General features: G+C 42.9%; 1 protein-coding gene across 1 annotated transcript; it reads right to left on the bottom strand.

Annotated features, from left to right (window-relative positions):
* Window positions 1–27: 27 nt before the first annotated feature.
* On the bottom strand, window positions 28–14,218 carry LOC133371104 (coagulation factor IX-like). Its single transcript, XM_061598098.1, has 8 exons — window positions 14,110–14,218; window positions 11,597–11,760; window positions 9,914–9,938; window positions 8,162–8,275; window positions 6,491–6,619; window positions 4,764–4,975; window positions 2,736–2,850; window positions 28–1,697 (listed from the first exon to the last, which is right to left on the bottom strand). The coding sequence occupies exons 1-8, from the start codon at window positions 14,174–14,176 to the stop codon at window positions 1,147–1,149; spliced, it is 1,377 nt and encodes a 458-aa protein (XP_061454082.1). The 5' UTR covers window positions 14,177–14,218; the 3' UTR covers window positions 28–1,146.
* Between the last annotated feature and the right edge of the window lie 5,064 nt (window positions 14,219–19,282).

The following is a 19,282-nucleotide window of genomic DNA, read 5'->3' on the forward strand; positions in this document are numbered from 1 at the left end:
TGTATGTATATATGAGAACTTTTTTATTTTGTTTGGAATTTTACACCGTGCAAATTGAGAACAACAAAGGGTTTTTTAATGTTCCATTTTATTTGCAGTTTCACATAAATCATACGCTGAGTATTGATTGCATTTTAATGCAGCTGTGGTGCTAATTTTTCTTTTATAATCCTCACAACAATCCTGTAAGGCCGATACTTAAACAACACAGGTAAGAAGCTGAAGGTGATATGATTTGTTTGAAAGCCTCACAGCTACAATACTTAATATTGGTCTCAGCGATCCAAGCCAGGCACTCTGTCCATTGGTCTGTACTACCTCTCATTTTCTTTACCTTTCCAGGTAGCAATTCTTTTGTAAACTCTTTTCTAAAAGCTATCTAAAGGACATTCACGCAAGCCCCCTCCTGCATTGAAAGCACATGCAGGGGGGTTTGCTTACCAGCTATCTCACCCCGTTATTGAAAGGATTGAAAGGTGTGCCAGCCAGCCATCCTCTGAAGCTGGATAGAAGGATCCTATGCAACAACATTGATATGCATGTGGAGTTCCTTCAGGGAGTGGAGACAGCTGATTTGATCCCTGCACATGTACTTTGAATACATTAACTCCCGATTCCTATTTTGTAATGTGAAACTATTTCCAAAAAAATATGCATACCCTCCTCCTCACAATCATGTGCTTCTTGGGGAAGGAACAGACTGTGCCTCGACTATGGAGGGGAGAATCTGTCAACATCTGTTCCTCATTTTTCAAGTCGTAAGATCAGTTTTCCACATTTTCAAGTTGGCTTGTGAATTTTTTTTAAGTCCTCATGAGAATTCATCGACGTTTTAGTGCAAATTGCTCCTAATATACAGGGAGCAATTTTTGCCTAATGTCACATTTTTGCAAAGCAATTTTCCCTAATATAATGTATTTCTGTATGTTGCTTCCACTAATATATGCATTTTTATGAGCCCTTTACCCTAGCATATGCATTTTTATACAAATGACTTGGCTGAAGAACTGCTTTATAAAATTCACAGAAATGCAAATTTTGAAGGATAGCTGTGTTTTGGTTTGTGAGTTGTTTTGGAAAGTGCAAATTAGGTTTGCCTTTAAATGCAAACTGAATTGAATTTCTCCCACCATCACCACCTCTAGATTAATTTACAACAATCCGCGTCGTGTTTCTTATCCACTTCGTGTATTTTGAAACTCGGGTGTAGACCCCATATTTCCCCTTTTGGGCACACTGCTCCCCCCAGCTGGTTATCCCAGTTAGGAACCAGGTGTCTTCAATGTCTGTGGCGTAAGGGCCTCCGCTGTCTCCTTGGCAGGTATCCTTTGCATCATTTGGGTCGCCAGCACAGAACATGTTTGCCAAGATGGTGAACCTGGTGCTCCTCAAACAGGTTGGCCGGTCAACGTACCGGATTTTCAGAACCTGGAGAATGCTAGCCTCTCTCCCCTGGAACGTCAGCTTTCCCCAGCCGCTCACGCTGCCCAAGCCGTTTCTGAGAAGGCTGTTTGTGAACTCTTTGTCCGCGATGCAGATAGGAGTGACATAATGGTTGAGTTCCAGGGGGGAATCCAGTTCAAGAAGGGCAATGTCATTGTGGTACTTGTTGGTTGCATTGTATGTGGGGTGAGGGATCACCCTTGCCACCCGACGGTATTGTTCTGTGCCGTCCTTAGTGTCCACATTATGCTCACCTGATAAAAGAGGCAATGTATCCTTATTATCCTTATTATTGTTGTTGTTGTTGTTATTATTATATAATTAATAATAAAAGGATAATATGGATAATAAGGATAATAGTGTCCTTCTCAGGACCATGCTCAGGCCACAGCCACACCATACATTTACATTATGTATTATTTATTATTTATTGCAAGTATTAGTTGCTTGTTACCCAAAGGTCTCCTAGTGACTTACAACATGTTAAAAACAAAAGTAAATATATGTATACCATAAAAACAAAATAATAAAACCACCCTCATACAGCCACAGACAGCTTTGGCAGCACACTAATACAAACAACATTATTTTAGCCTATCAAATGCCTGGGAAAAATTATCAGTCTTTACCTGGCGCTGAAAAGATATTAATGAAGGCGCCGGGTGGACCTCATTGGGGAGCACATTCCACAGATAGGGAGCTGCTACTGAAAAGGCCCTTTACCTTGTCACCACTCTCCGAGTCTCCCTCAAAGGGGGGACCCGGAGAAGGGCCTCAGAAGAAGATTGAAGAGTTTGGGATAGGTTCACCATACCACCACTTTAAGTGTAGTTTGTGAAGGGTGCTGAGAGTTGTTAGGAGATCCGTATAATTTATGGGTGTAACAAGACACAAGATAACCTATTTACATGAATTGGAACTTTGTAAATGCTTACATGCTCAGTCTAATTATAGCATGGAATTCTGTTGTTTGCCTTCAACCTGACCAATTAGGTTTTTTTCTTCTTCAATGTTTTTTTTTCCTTGTATATTATACCGGTTATAAATAAACAGAATTATAATTTTAAAAATAAAAATAATTTAATAGGAGAAAACCCCATTTACAGTCATAAAAGAACATACCCATATTATGGTCCCATCTGTACTGTGATATCACTTTCCCTGTCATGGCTTCCTTCAAAGAATCCTGGGGTGCATAGCTTCTGAAGGGTGCAGAGAGTTGTTAGAAGACCCCTATTCCCCTTACACAGCTACAGTTCCTAGAGTTCCCTGTTGACTGTTCTGTCGCTTACCTGCCACAACAGTGTGGGGCACGAACTCAAGGCAATGTGCGGCAGTGATGATCCATCTTTCATTGACAATCGAGCCTCCACAGAATCCTTTCTGCTCGGGGCTGAGCAAATAAACCTGTGAGTAGAGAAAAAACTACCAGATCATAGGCCATTTGTAGAACCAAGCTGGAGAGCAGTCCAATGTTGGGTGAGACTCATTTTCAAAGGAAAGGTGAAGATCTTCAGTGCCTCAGTGGAAAAGCATGTCTGGTGTCTAAATTACTATGAATGTGCAATTCCCATAGGCTTTTAGTTGGGCAGACACTGGGAGAAACAGGACACCATTGGTCTGATCCAGAAAGACTCTGGAAATTTGACATACTGAAGTGAATGTTGACCAACCTGAATACGCTGTGTGAGTCCCAAAATGCAGAGATATACAAAAGGGGAACTATATCTAGAGGTCCATATCTATCTATATATATTAGGGATAATGTGAGTTGAGCAGCAGATGTGCATAACAATTGGCCACTGTGCACATGCACCATGCCTCATGAAGAATGTGCACATAAGCTGTCCAGGAATAAGAGATTGTGCACATCTCCTGGTGAATATGCATGCTTTCCAACAGGCCTTAGGGAATGTGCATATCTCAACAGGATTCTGTACATTTGTTGAAGTTAATGGACACAACAAACTCAGGTTCATTCATTCCAGTAGGTCTATTCTGAGTAGGCCTTGGGGAATGTGTGTATCTGAACTGCATTTTTGTACATTCCCTGGATAATACACTCATTCTGCAATCAATATCTATTCTCGCCAAGAAAAATGCCTTTTGTTTTTGTCTCTAGTTCAGAGGTAGACAACCCATTATGTGATGACATCCACAGGATTTGTCTGGAATTGTCATTGTTCCCATACAAATACCAATGCTAATTGCAGTTTGGACACTGTCACATTGTAAACAAAGAACCTTGTGTCACCTCCTGAAAGACTACTAAATCTTACTGTGGTCTTGAACTACCAACTGGAAGAGGTACAAGGTATATGGCTGTATTTATTATTATTATTATTATTATTATTATTATTATTAAATTACCACCAACACCACAATTTGGGTTTATTGCTCACCATTCACCCAAAAGTTCCAGGGTGGGTCACAACAGTTTTAAAATACATCTTTAAAAACAGTTTAAACAAACTGAAATCACAACATCAGAAAAAAATAGGGTGGGTCCTAAAAATATCCATCTGGGACATCAAAGGCCAGGGTAAAGAGGTGTGTCATCAGCATTCACCAAAAGCTGTAAAATGAAGTTGCCAGACACACCTCTGTGAGGAGGGAGTTCCACAATGTAGGGGCCACCATAGAGAATCTCCTCTCCTGGGCCACCCCCAAGCTTATGAGGGTGGTGGAACTACCAAAAGGTCCCTCTCAACACTCAAGAGAGTGTGTAGGGAAGGAGGCGGTCTTTCAGATATTTGGGGCCTAGGTCATTTAGGGCTTGAAACACTAATGTGATCACCTTAAAATGGGCCCAGAAATGAACTGGCAACCAATACCATTTACTTAGTAACTTTTCCCTGATTTCAGCATGGTATTGAGTGGGAAATAAGTTAGTTTCAGAAAGAGAGAGAGGTTTATAAGTAAGAGCTGGGTCCATCTCCCCATCCCCACCTTAGTTAAAGATCAGCATTCACTTGGTGCTCTCCAGATGTTGGACTACAATTCCCGTCAGCCCCAGCTAGCATGGGCAATGGTCAGGGATGATGGGAACTGTAGTTCAACCATATCTGGAGGAATGGAGGTTCTCCTTCCCTGCTCTAGAGCAGCCTTCTCCAACCTGAAGCCCTCCAGATGTTGTTGAATGCACATCAGCTCCCCAGTAAGCATGGCCAGTAGTCAGGGTTGATAGGAGTTGTAGTCTAGCAACATCTGGAGAGTCCCCGGTTGGCTACGCCTGTACCAGAAGGATCAGTTCTCTTGTAATTTGCCTGGTGGGGAGCAGGCAACTGCAAGGCCAGTCACCAGATGGTAAAACAATCTACCTGCCAAGGAACTTCCCCTTTCCTGCTGTCCATGCCACCAACCACTCGAGTAATGATTGCTGTCTTGGAAATAATCTGAGTGGCATTGTCTCCCGACTCTTCTTCAAGGTCATCAGTAGTGTTGGTGGACAACCAGTTGTCAAACGTGTTGTGTGAACGGGTGTGTTTCTTCACTGCCTCTGGAGCTGTGATTTTTCCACACGGAAAGGGCACTACAGGGAAAGACAAACACAAGACAACACCCGTGCATCTGACCAAGGGGGCTGTGGCCCATGAAAACATGTAGAGAAATGCACCTCTTGATTTCCTGATTTTGGCACTGTATTGAGTAGGCAAGGAGTGGCTAATATTATGTGCACACTAGTTTCTTAAAAAGCAGCCAGACCATTTTGTCTGGGTGCTGTTTGAAACAGTGTAAAATGCTATATACTTATGTTCTTTCTGTAGGTCATAATAACTACAATTAGTACCTAAAAGGAGCCCATTGTTGTGCAGCACAAATTTTCCAACAGTGATCACTGAAGAAGACCTGATATAAGTCAAAACACTTATGGTCTTTTGCTAAATTGACCTTTTATCACATTTTTGTATTAAGAAATTATTGTGATGTTAGTATGTCTAGATATATATGTACACAAAAGATTATGGATGTTATGCAAACCTTCCATCTTCACATATGATGACATGTGATGAAGATAGTTGCTTTAATTATGTTTTAATTATGTTTATGGTGACAACTATTACATTTATATACTCCTAACACTTGAGTCAGCATACTACTTTGCCCAGTTTTTTATTTCAGTATTGTATAGGTTGAGTTTTGATCCTTTGGTGATATATTTTGATCGCTCGGTTGACCAACCAGTTTTGAAGTCGGTGTAAAGCTGGCTTGAAGGCAAAATGCATCCGATCTCAAAAATCTTAGCATTTGGAGTAAAAAGGGGTGGAGTTTAACTGACGTAATCTGTGCCCCGATTTACAAAACAGAGGTGCAGATGCACCAAAACCAGTATAACTGTGTGGCCATAGCCTAAGATTTCTGGTTAATTTGCAGTAGCTTGAGGTAAAGGTTTCCGACTCTGGAGAGCTGCCTTCCCCAACTTGATACCCTCAGTGGCTGGATTTTGGAGCTGAGGTGTATGGTAGCCATTGAATGGAAGCCAGGAGCTGCAGTTCAGAGCTGGAAACTAGGTCCAAGTCCAATCCCCAACACATACAGGTAGGGCTGAAGAAAAACCCCTGCCTGAATCCTCAGGGAGCCACTGCTTTCAGTGGATCAGTGGTTTGACTCAGTAAAAGGTATCCCTATTGGGAGATTAACAAAAGCATCTCCAGGGTGCAATGTTGCAACCTTAGCAGAAGGCAGGACTGCCGTAGCCTGCAGAATGCATATCCATTTGTTTCTCTTGGCCTGCCATAGTCTCTGGTCCAGCTGCTTTCACAGGTTTCTGTAGCATTTCAAGAACAGCTGTGGGATGAAACACAGCCACAGGCCACCAGTGCTAATGAAATAGATGAGTGTATTTTCTGGCATGATGGCGGCAGGTACTTACTAGACAGCAACTCGTTCCATCAGATCTTAAACATGCCCCTTTTATTTCACTGGAACCCATGAAAATACCAGCAGTGGAAGTCTGAAATACTAATTTGTAAATTGAGTGGGAATTTACAACTCAAAACTTTTAACAGAACTATAACAACAACAACAACGAGAAAAAGAGATTTACCTGTCGGTTCACAACTCCTCCGGTCCTCCTTAAGCTTATATCCAGGAACACAGGAACAGATTGCTATCCCTTCTGGGCTGTTCCTACAAAGCTGTTTGCAACCCCCATTTTTTGTGGAGCAAGTAGCATCTGTTAGGATTGGGGTAAGGGGAATCAAATTTCATTATATATGAAGATGTCTAAAACATAAGAGCAGAAGAGACTTGCGGAGTTCAGGGCGAGGACATGGGGACAATGAAGTAGTCCTATCATTAATCAAAGTTTAGGGCTGGTTCACACAGGAATGCTTATCATAGCATGCCTTCAGCATTTATGTTTATATACATATGTGCACACAAACAGAGAGCCCCCTTCACTGTGCAAAACTTCCACTGTGGCCAAAACAGTAGGAAATAACACAATGGACTATTATAAAATCAAAATATGTTAAGTTCAATCAATAAAATAACGATCTGCTATAGCAATGGCATAAGCAATAAAACTGCTTTAAAACCAGCTTTGTGATATGTTTAGAAGACCTGATCTGGGGCCAGACGAGACTCCTTGCTTTGCACCAGCAAGGTGCCACCACTGAGCAGGCCCTCCCTCTATTCCTTACTTTCACCGCAGAAGGTCCTCTGAAGATGACCTTAGTGACTCTAGGCAGGACCCAGTGGGAGTAGTCGATCCTTCAGGGGCCCTGACCCCAAACCATGCAGAAAGCACCAGCACTTTGAACTATGCCCACACACATGTGTCAGGACTTGAGCCACTGAAACTGTGTAAGCCCAAGCAACCTTTGTTTCCATCAATTGCACCAGTTAGTAACCAGTTTTGACTTAACCGCAGTTTCAAAGAAGCAGTAGTGCAGTGGCAAGTTCAGAAGTGCAGGGTCCTTTCATGATAGCCACAGCTGTGCCCCTCCCTCTTTTTTTTGCTGATGAGCTGAGAATGAGATTCTTGTTAATGCCTTCTACAACAACAGATGTGCCTAGGAGCCAATAAGCACAAAAGAGGAGAGTGTTAGCTACTGAAAAGAGTCTTCTCGGTGGCTCACTCACCTCCTTTCACTCTGATTGGCTCCAATCAGCAGGAAAGGGCAAGGAAGCATGTGAGATGACTCTTCTCAGTGACTCACACACTCCCCTTTCATGCTGATTGGCTCATAGGATGTTGGAGACATAGGGACCCTGCTGGGACCCTGCTCCCAAAAAGGTAAGGGGTCTAAGACCCCCTGAGATGCTGGATGACTACACCCCTGCAAAGAAGGCATCAAAAGCAGCCCCAAACAACCTTCTGTAGACGCTATTGTAGCTCAAAGACATATTCCACCCAGGCAAAAGCACTCAAAGAGGGTGCAGAGCAAGGCACGTGAGAGTACTGGCCTAAGCAAAGTCCCGAGGGCTGGGCAAAGAGACTTGGAGGGGGATGCATTGGGCTCCCAAGCCTTGATGTTCCCCACCTCCAGGTCTAAAGAGATCAGGTGAGATACATATGAGCCAGCCTTTGGTGCCTATTACTGTGGTTCTGCACTGACACTTTTGCTGCTGTGATGTCAGTGTCACAGCTTTTGGGTTTCTTCTGTGGTCAGTGTCCTGTATACCTTTTCAGCCTAAGGCATGCTACCCAACTCGGCTATGGTTGGTTACTCTTGATTTATGGTATTCAGCAACTGATGCCCTCTTAACATACCTAATTCACAATTCCTTCCTTCATACCCGGCTGGGCACCAACATAGATAGTTACTGATATCATCTTGACACCGTCCTCCGTTCACACAAGGGTTTGGCTCACATTGGTCTCCATCTTGGAAAAGAAGATTTAATCGTAACTTGCATTGTCCAAGAGTTACATTTATTGTTTGCACATCACTATCCGTGGAATGTAGATTATAAGCAAAAAAGAAAAGGGGGGGGGAAGGCATGTCTCTGCCTCAAGGCACTTGCACTGTAAAGCTCAACTGAGATAAGGAACATATTGATTGAATTATAAATGGATGGATGTACCGCCAACTATAAGATGTACAGTGATATATTCAATAAAACAGAAAACACCATAAAAACAGTACAACATGATCATTAACATGGCCAGCTAATCAAGAACATGTAAACAACTGAAGCCTGTCGGCATTGAAAGGTCTTCAAGAGATGTCTGACAGTCAATAGTGAGGGTGCCTCAATAATCCCTGCTGGGAGACTGTTCCACAGTATGGGGCCAGTAACATGAAATGCCTGAGTTCCACTTGAAGCTAGTCAGGCCTCTGTAACATGGGGGACCTCTAACAGCGCCCCTCTGGATGATCTCAGAGATTGAGCTGGGATATAAAGGCTCAGCCAGTTCCTAAGGCAGCCTTTCCCAACCAGTGGGCCACCAGATGTTGTTGGACCACAATTCCCATCTTTCCTGACCATTGGCAATGCTGGCTGAGGCTGATGGGAGTTGTGGTCCAACAACATCTGGTGGCCCACTAGTTGGGAAAGGCTGTCCTAAGGTATCCTGGACCCAAGTCGTTCAGGGCTTTGTATATTAATACAAGAGCCTTGAACCTGGCCGGGTATGCTCTGGGCAGCCAGTGCAGATGTTTTAGCAGAGATGTTACACATTGTCAGCCATTTACCCTCACAGCAGTCTAGCCACTGCATTCTGCACTAGTTGGAGCCTCTGGATCAGGCCCAAGGGCAGCTCCACAAAGAGCACATTGCAGTAATTCAATCTCGAGGTTGCCACTGCACGGACTACAGTGTTCGGGTTATCTCAATCCAGATATGGTCGTAGCTTTATGAAATTGCTTTATACCAGGTTAGATCATTGGTCTGTTTAGCTTAGTGCTGTCTACACAGGCTGGCAGTTGCTCTCCAGGCTTTCAAATGGGAGACTTTTCCAGCTCTACATTTGAGGGACTGAACCAGGGAAAGATGAGAAATGAAAATTCCCCCAGTTTTGTTCCATTAAAATGTAAATGCACTGCCTTCAACTCGATTCCAACTTATGGCGACCCTATGAAGAGGGTTTTCATGAGGCTGAGAGGCAGTGACTGGTTCAAGGTCACCCAGTGAGCTTCATGGCTAGGTGGGGATTCGAACCCTGGTCTCCCAGGTCGTAGCCCAACACCTTAACCACTACACCACACTGGCTCTCCTTTGTTCCCTTACCATTCCAATAATCTGGGCTCTCTTGGGTTCTCCTCTGTCTGAATTCCAGCACACAGTCTGCATTCCAAAATGTTAGTGACAGATTTTGTGCATGCAGCAGTATCTATAAAGCAAAGCCCTTTATTTTTATACATAACAGCCCAAAACGTTGGCCAGCTTAGGAGTCAATCATCTTCCGTGTAATAGCCTTTCCATAATTAGAGCTGGAATTTAACTATTTCATTTGGAATATCTAGTACTGTAATGTAATTGGAGTGAGGTTTTTGGGTTTTTTAAAAAACAAATCACTTACCAAGGTATACCTTCCAGAATTCCATCTGCAAGAAAAATGGTAAAACTGAATTCAAATGTAAATGAAAGCTAGAAATCAATTAACATGTATAAAGCATTTATGTTCTGTGTGTATGGAGATTTGTGGGTACAGTTCATGGATAATGGCAATTCAGTGCCATTATCCTGCAGCTCCAGACCCTCCGTGGCGCAGAGTGGTAAGCGGCGGTAACGCGGCCGAAGCTCTGCTCACAGCCAGAGTTCGATTCCAACGGAAGGAGGAAGTCGAATCTCCATTAAAAGGGGTTGAGGTCCACTCAGCCTTCCATCCATCTGTGGTCGGTAAAATGAGTACCCGGCATATGCTGGGGGGTAAAGAAAGGCCGGGGAAGGAACTGGCAATCCCACCCCATATATACAGTCGTAAATGTCGCAAGACGTCATCCTAAGAGTCGGAAACGACTCGCACTACAAGTGCGGGGGCACCTTTACCTTTTTATCCTGCAGCTCAGTACTTAACAATCTCCTCCTATTCATCTGTATTCAGAAATAATTGGCAGTGCATTCACAGAAAACCCAAAGATGATGCTTTTGTGATAGAGGGCAGCTTCAGTGTTCATTTCAAAAGGAAACCAAGGTTCTAGTCCTTATTGGTGCAAACTACATGCTTGAAAGTGTTAATCGCCTACTAAAACTGTAGAAGCTAAAGATTTCCAGTGGTTGATGTGGAGCTTCAACACAACGCTCAGCCCCCTCTTTGCACTCCCCAGTGTCCAGAAAAATGAGAATTATGCAAAACAGTAAAAATTGCAGAATGCATTATGCAAAATAAAAGAAATCACGACCATACATTGACTTAGTTGTCAGGCCACACAGTTTTTCTTACCGCAGCACAGAATGTCAATGTGTATGTTAAGTCAATGGAATTTACCTAGGGTTGTAGCACTAGTTTGGTTTGATAAAGCTGGGTTTGACATAGGAAGCTGCTTTATACTGAGTCAGATCCATCTCGCTTGGTATTGTCTACACTGACTGGTAGGGGCTCTTCAGGATTTCAGGCAGGGTTCTCTCAGGGTTCTGCTTCCTGGAGATGCCAGGACTTGAACCTGGGACCTTCTGAATGCAAGGCAAATGCTGTATCACTGAGCTTCCTCAAGTATGCCAAGGACACATTCCTGTACATACTTCCCTAGGAATAAGCCACTTTAGATTGCCCCAGATTGTCTCCAAAGACATTTTTTCTGAGAACATTTTTCCTTTTCTCACATACATACACCCCTAGGGAAATAAGCCCACTTTGAAGAACTTTCTCTGAATATTCTCCTCCTTCCCCCATCCTTTTGGTGGTGTCTGCTAATTCTCACCTCCAAGAAACTATGGGAGAAATTTGGCAAAATAGTCCCTCTGCCAATTTCTCTGTCTGCAGAATTTCAAGCGGCCATTTGCAAACAGCTCTAGATTGCATAGCGGGTTCTTTTTCCAGAAAAAACCAAGTGGTAAAGTTCTAGATTTTTTAAATTGTTTTTATATTGTTTTAAATTTTAAAATTGTGTTTTAAATTGTTTTTAAAATATATGTTTTAAATTGTACATTTGTTTTAATGTTTTTGATTGCTGTAAACCGCCCAGAGAGCTTCGGCTATGGGGCGGTATACAAGTGCAATAAATAAATAAATAGATCTCACATTCTAGTAACTGGAGCTCACCGTTTTCTCATCGTTTTCAAAGACTTCTCTTGCTTCCTCATAGCTGCATGTTTCTTCGATGCATTCACGCTCCAGGTTTCCTCGGACCATTTCTTCCAGGCGTCCAGTATTGTACCGTTTATGTCGGTGCAAAATGGCGCTGGCTTCTTCCTGGTTTATAAAAACTTCAAAATGCAAAGAAGTGGCAGGTCAGAATCGGGAAGAGCAAAGGGGAACTGGATTTACTCATTCATACAAGTAATTCTATACTGGCATATCATAAAATATCAGGGCAGTGTACAACAATAAAATATCATTAGAAAACAATACAGATAACCTTTAAAGTGACTGGCTAATCCCTCTCCACCCTCACCCTCAATATATATATATATATATTACACTTGTATACCGTCCCATAGCCGAAGCCCTCTGGGTGGTTTACAGTAACTAAAAACAAATACAATTTAAAATACATCTTTTAAAAAACAATTTATATAAAATGTATAACAATTTATATAAAATTATATAAAACCTGCAAAGGCCTGTTGCCTTCCAGATCTTCTGCTGGAAGAGTGTTCCACATCATGGGACCAGCGACGCTAAATGCCTGACTTCTGGTTGAGGCCGCTTGGGCCTCTGTAACACGGGGGACAACTAACTGCGCTCCTCTGGATGATCTCAGGGATCGGGCTGGGATATCAAGGCTCAGGCAGTTGCTAAGGTATCCTGGACCCAAATTGTCCAGGGCTTTGTATATCAATACAAGAGCCTTGAACCTGGCCCGGTACAACCTGGGCAGCCAGTTTTAGCAGAGGTGTCACATGCTGTCAGCCATCTGTCCCCATCAGCAGTCTAGCCAACTGCATTCTGCACCAGCAGGGGCTTCTGGACCAAACCCAAGGGCAGCCCCACAAGGAGTGCATTAATATCTAATAGCCATCCAAGGCCTCTTCTGGGGCTGCTTTTGGAAGCCATGGGCATTTGGATACTCTTCTTGAGATTGAAATGGTACAGTGACTGGCAAAAAGAGAACACAAGCTCTCCGTTCCAATCTCACCATAGCCAGAAACTCACCTGGGTGGATTTAGGGAAGCCATGATTCCCTCAGTCTCAACCCAGACATATATTGCTATCAAATATAAGGGTAATACTAGTCTATCTTACAAGGCTGTTGTAGGATGAACGAGGCCAAGTCTAGGGCCTTCTCAGTGGTGGCCCCCGAACTATGGAACAGGCTCCCCGAGGAAGTACGCCTGGCGCCGACTCTGCTCTCCTTCCAGCGCCAGGTCAAAACCTTCCTATTCTCTGAAGCATTTTAAGTTACACTGATTTACTTTTTAAAATGTTTATTGTATTGGATTGTTGATTGTATTTTAGTATTATTTTGTTATTCATTGTATTTTTATGCTATTTTATGTTCACCGCCCAGAGAGCTATTGCTAGTCGGGCGGTATATAAATTTAATAAATAATAATAATAAAATAATAAATAATAATATACAGTACATGCGACAAAAGAGGTGGAAGACTGGCCTACACCAGTTGAGACTGCAGACTAGAGATACCAGTTTGCATTACACTAGGAGCAATTGCTTGCAAAAATGTTTGCATTAGTCAAGGCTGCATACAAAAAATGTGTTTAGTAAGAGAAATTCTCACTAAAATGCTGGCAAATTTTCATGAAGTTTTTTTTTTAATTGCAAATTGCTGCAGAAATGTGGAGAATTGAATTTAAGATTGAAAAAATGAGAAACAGAGAAATGAAATTGACAGATCCTTCCATCTTTAGTAGCTGGACTGGGTTGTGAAAGTCATTGGCTGGGGTGGAAGTTTAGGGAGACTGGCCTGGAGGGCTGTTTGAAGACTGGTGACAGCATGTCTGAGTCTTTAGAATCTATCAGCAAGTACCTATAAAATCTCACAATAAGTGACAGAATACCTTTTTGTAAATAATAAACCTACAACGTAGGTTGAGATTTATACTGTCTCTGAGTGGTAATGTCATCTCATACCTAAAGCCTTCCATACACACTACTAGGAGGGTTTAAAAAGTATCCTGTGTGAATTGGTGGCAGTGAAGAGTTAAAGAAGCCTGAGGTTACATGAAGTGAGGCTAGGAACCGGGGGCATCCCTGACAGTGGCTAACAACCATCTCAAAACAGACAGTACGGATATCATTAAACAGTGCAAACAACTTAAATTTCTCTCCAAATGAAAATGACTCCTAACAGTACAGCGGATGTTAAATCGTATCTGTTCAAATGTGCACCTCGCGTTTGTATTTCTTAAGCTCACTCTCTACATTTTGGACAGGGGGCCATCCTAGAAAAAACCACCATCATCACCAGTCCTTTAAATTAACGTAAGCTGGGTCAACACATTTTATTCCCCTAGCAGCTACATTAAAAAAAAAATCTATATGTAAAAAAAAAGCAGTGAAAGGTTTCATGTTCCTTGTAAATGATTGATTCCTTATCAGGTCACTGAATCCTGCTCTCACTTCAGGTGACTTGCTAGCTTTAAAATGAACCAACCTGCACATTTCGCGTAGAGACACCATCCCAGGAGACAAATGACGACCGCAAAGAAGCTGTTTGCCATTTTCTTAAAAGCAGCGCAGCGGCTTTGCCAATGAATTGTGAACTGGGAGCTTCTGGGTCCAAAGTGCAAGTACATATTTGTTTTGTTTTGGGCTCAACTCTGAGGTCATCTTTAAATTGAAGGTCCCTGAATGGACATTTCCAGGAGTTGCTAAAATGGCTGCCCCCATGTTAAAATAAACGCCAGCTTGGGTATGGTCCTTACAAAATCTCACAGTAGAATTCTTAGTGTCTCTGAAAAGCAGGGGTGGGGAGTCAAACAAAGGGTCGCATTCCCTCCTGGGCAACTTTCTGAGGGCCACATGCCAGTGATGAGAGGGGCCAGAGGCAAAAGTGGACAAAGCAATGAATGCAAATTTTACTTTTGCACAGTAGGCTCCTTTCTACACACAGTCACATACCCTTGTCATGCAGAGGAGGGCCAGGATCACTTCTCAATCATCCCACAGTGCAGGACACGGAATAATAGGCTCCAAGTTACAGGAAGTCAGATTTCAGCTGAACATCAGGAAAGACGTCCTGTTAGAGTGGTACGACAATGTAATCAATGCCCTAGGGAGGCCTTCAAGAGGCAGCTGGACAGCCACCTATTGGGTATGCTTCGAGTTGGATTCGTGCATTGAGCAGGGGGTTGGACTTCATGGCCTTATAAAAAAAAGGTAAAGGTAAAGGTGTCCCCACACTTGTAGTGCGAGTCGTTTCCGACTCTTAGGGTGACGTCTTGTGACGTTTACTAGGCAGACCGTATATATGGGGTGGGATTGCCAGTTCCTTACCCGGCCTTTCTTTACCCCCCAGCATATGCTAGGTACTCATTTTACCAACCATGGATGGATGGAAGGCTGAGTGGACCTCGACCCCTTTTACCAGAGATTTGACTTCCCCTTCCTTTGGAATCGAACTCCGGCCATGAGCAGAGCTTTCAGCTGCATTACCGCTGCTTACCACTCTGCACCACGGAGGGTTTTAATGGCCTTATAGGCCCCTTCAAACTCTATTACTGTATGATTCTATGATCCTTTTGGTCCGGATGATGCATCATGATGCTATAACATTAAGAAGGAGTGGGGTGTCATTTTGCACTCTGGGTCTAATCCAGCACCCATGATCCTTGTAAGCCATGGTTTAACACCTTATTTACTGACCAGCAGTGCTTGTAAAAACCCACTTTTCCCTGAAAGCAGCCTGGTGTCCTCCAGGTGTTGCTGGACTACAACTCCCATAACCCCCAACTACTGACCATGCTGGTTGGAGTCTGTGGGAGTTGTAGTCCAACAATGTCTGGAGGGCACAAAATCGACAAAGACCGCCTGAAAGAGTGGCACATTTATCTTCTACTCTCAGCCTTGCCCAGGACCGTTTGGTCTCATTTGGGACAGAACTACTTTAGAAACCAGGCTTTGTTTTCTCAAAGAATGGGGGCAGCAGCCATTTTTTTCTCCTTCACTCCAAAATCCCGAATGTGTAGCCTGGGCTCCTACTGGAAGGAAGGGTGGGATATAAACCTAATAAATCAATAATCTCAGCACCTTCGAAGGAATTAGCTGGCAACCGCCACCTTAGATTCCATCTGTAAGCAGGCCTCATGACTTTTACATCCAGACTAATTATTCTCCTTTTTTGTTTATTGCAATTCCTCGTCCAACCACCTTGTAACTTACGTAACATCTCATCTAAGGAACAGCTCCAGAGAAATCAAAACCTTGCTATGTTTTTTTTGTGAACTTTTGGGTCAGACTCAATAAAGATATTATCTACAGTTGACTTTGAGGTGCCCCCTGCCCAGACCAACTTGGCTACCCTTTTTTTTAAAGTTTGCAATGTACATTTTGAGGGGCATGCATGCTGTCACTGAGCTCAGCAACTGCATTTGCACTAACTAGTAACGTTCTTGTTTGCAGCAAGATTGCACTCTTCCGTATTTTTACCAGTGGAGGCTGGTGACTGGTGGGAGTGGTAAGGTAGAAGTTAGGGAAAGCAACAGCAGATGAATCCAAAGCCAATAGTATGACAGAGTCACCCACTTATAGGTTGTAAATCAGAATTTAGGGAGGTGGGGGCGGGCCAGGATCGGTGGGGCAGTGCCCCTTTCACCCTGATGGATGAACCTCCAGTGATCTTTATTGAGAATGATTTATTGAGAATGAAGACACAGGTTCGCAGTTTGGGTGTGCTCCTGGACTCAGCGTTAAATTTGGAGTCCCAGATTTCTGCAGTGGCCAGGAGTAATTTTGCACAATTAAGATTAGTGCGCCAACTGCGCCCGTTCCTTGAGCTGTCTGATCTGGCCACGGTGACACACGCCTTACTTACATCCCGTTTAGATTACTGTAATCGCTCTACGTGGGGCTGCCTCTGAAGACTGTTCGGAAACTTCAGTTGGTACAACGTGCTGCAGCCAGAATATTAACTGGGGCTGGTTACAGGGACCATACTACCCCCCTGTTAAAAAAGCTCCACTGGTTGCCAGTCTGTTTCCGGACACAATTCAAAGTGCTGGTGATGACCTATAAAGCCCTATACAGCTTAGGTCCAGGCTATTTATCAGACCGTATCACCCTGTATGAGCCTGCCCGGGCCCTGAGATCCTCAGGAGAGGCCCTTCTCTCAATACCCACATCTTCTCAAGTACGACTAGTGGGGACGCGTGAGAGGGCCTTCTCGGTGGCTGCCCCTAGGCTTTGGAATTCCCTTCCTAGGGAGGTAAGAATGACCCCCTCTTTGCAGTCCTTCCGCCGACAAGCAAAGAACTTCCTATTCCAACAAGTCTTTGGAATTGAAGGCTAAGGATAGGGCATGAAGGGTACTGCATCGCTAATGTCTATTATATCATTTTTAAACTAGTTTGAACTCTTTTAGCTATATGTGTGTATGGTTTTAATATTGGAAATAGTTTAATCTTATTTTAATGTAGACTTTGTATGTTTTTAATTATATGTATTTTTTATCTGGAAGCCGCCACGAGTTCCAGTTTTGGAAAAATGGCGGGGTATAAATAAAGATAATAATAATTATTATTATTATTATTGTTGGGATAAGGTAGTAAGCCCCCCACTCTGTGAAGTTGACATAACTTATTTCTGTTTTGTGCACAAATATAATCTATGATGGCAATAAACCATGTTACCAGACCCAAGACCAATTTTTTCCCAAAAAATCCTCTTGAAAATTCGTCAGCATTTTAGTGCAAATTTCTGAAGGCAGCTTTGACTAACGTACTGTACACATCTTTGCAAGCAATTTTTCATCATATAATGCATTTTTTGCATTTTATTTTCACTCCTATAGTCATTTTTATGCACACTTTCCCCTGACTTACACATTTGCGTAAACTTTGCAAAATTTGAGTAAATGGGCATTTTGAAGTATGACTGTGTTTTAGTTCTTATTGTTTTGGAAAGTAGAGATTTGATAGATTCAGCTTGAAATGCAAACTGAACAGAATTTTTCCTCCATCCGGACTTTCATGCATGCAAAAGATTACAGATTTGGTTTCCCTTTCGGGTTGCTCCTTGTGGTATGATGAAGGTCAGGGCAGCCCCCCTCTTGCCCATGATTTGTAAACTAATTTGCTCCTAGGTGAGAGTTTGGAGCAACTGAGGAAGAAAGATGCGAGCTAACTTGGCTTCCAAGTGAAAAGTGGAATGCCAGGGAACCATGTCTGTGGTGAGCATAGGAATGCAACTCACAAATGTATTCCCAGTGCGATTGGTGAGTATTTGGTGGCTTTGCTATTTTAGATTGTTCTGTGATGTACTGTATATTTATTTATATTAATATTCTGTTCACCACCTTTGGGCCCCTAAAGCGATATAGAAATAAGCCATAACATAATAAGCTAGGTTGGTTTTTTTTTTATTGTGGGATCTTTTAAAATGCTCTGTCTTGATTGGCGAGCCACAGGTCCCCAAGCACATGACAAAACGTGTCATAGGACACATGCATGTATTGTAGGGGGTGATCTTGTAGCAGACACTGATTGTAATACAGGCCTGCCATCTGATTGCAGGGTACATTTCACATGCTAAGCCTTTTCTGACACTACTCTGATGTATCAGTTATGTCACCCAACAAGAAAATGATACCTTAAATCCATTACAGTTTGAATGAAGGGATTATATCAGGTGTCAAATATTTGGCTTCCAACTGCTTTAAAAGATATTCATGTCTACACTAAATTCCACCAAACGCATTCCTCCCTCTCTCCCTCCCTCCCTCTCTCACACATACTTTAATTTTCAAAGAGGTTAGGGTTCTTGTTACTGAAGAGACAGTTCTGCTGTGACCTCACAACTAAATACTGTGTTTTAGAAACCACAACCAGCCTTGGCCTTTTAATCTTGTCATCCTAGTTCTAAATAGTATATATTTTTATTTATGAAGCTGAGTAGTTCTGCAAGTCTGAATGTACAGTCTTAGGTTGCAACCCTATGCCCACTTACCTAGCTGGGAGTAAGCTCCAACTGAACTTTGGGACTGCACTTTTAGACTTTTAAAAACTTTTCATAAATGACATCTTAAAAGGTAGACAGGTTTACCACTCAAGCTGTAAAATGTGTATGATACTCCAAAATACACCAGAAGAGTTTCATCTCACCTAGAAATTTAAATTATACTGTTAAGGTTATTTGTACCAAAAAAAAAAGTGTTCAGTCTATATTTAAAATAATTATACACACACAAGATGAATTTTTCATTCTCTGTTGAGAGTTTTGTAATGTTTGAATTCACAACTGTCATGGGCCCTGCGGAGTGTTCCTGGAGTGTTCTGGAAGGGGAACAGAACTGGGACCCAGAAGAGGGACTCAATGGGTTGCAACAGTAAGAGGCAGAAAACTGGAGTAGGCTTTTGCTCTTTAAACAGCGACAGCACCACCCCTTCAGTCCTAGTCCCTCCTAAAGAACCGATGCTGCTAGGCAGTGAGCCATTTCCTGTTCCTCCCCTTCACCTCCCCTCATCGCCTCTGCCACTGTCCCTGATAGAGAAGGGGGAATCGGAGGCTAGACCAGAAGCCGTGTCCAAGGAAGCCTTGTCTGACCTGCCTGTGCCCCCATCACCAAGGATGCACCGGCTGACCCACAGATAGGCGCAATTAACACCCACTCA

This window comes from Rhineura floridana, chromosome 16, assembly GCF_030035675.1.
Source record: "Rhineura floridana isolate rRhiFlo1 chromosome 16, rRhiFlo1.hap2, whole genome shotgun sequence".
Taxonomy (NCBI): Eukaryota; Metazoa; Chordata; class Lepidosauria; order Squamata; family Rhineuridae; genus Rhineura; species Rhineura floridana.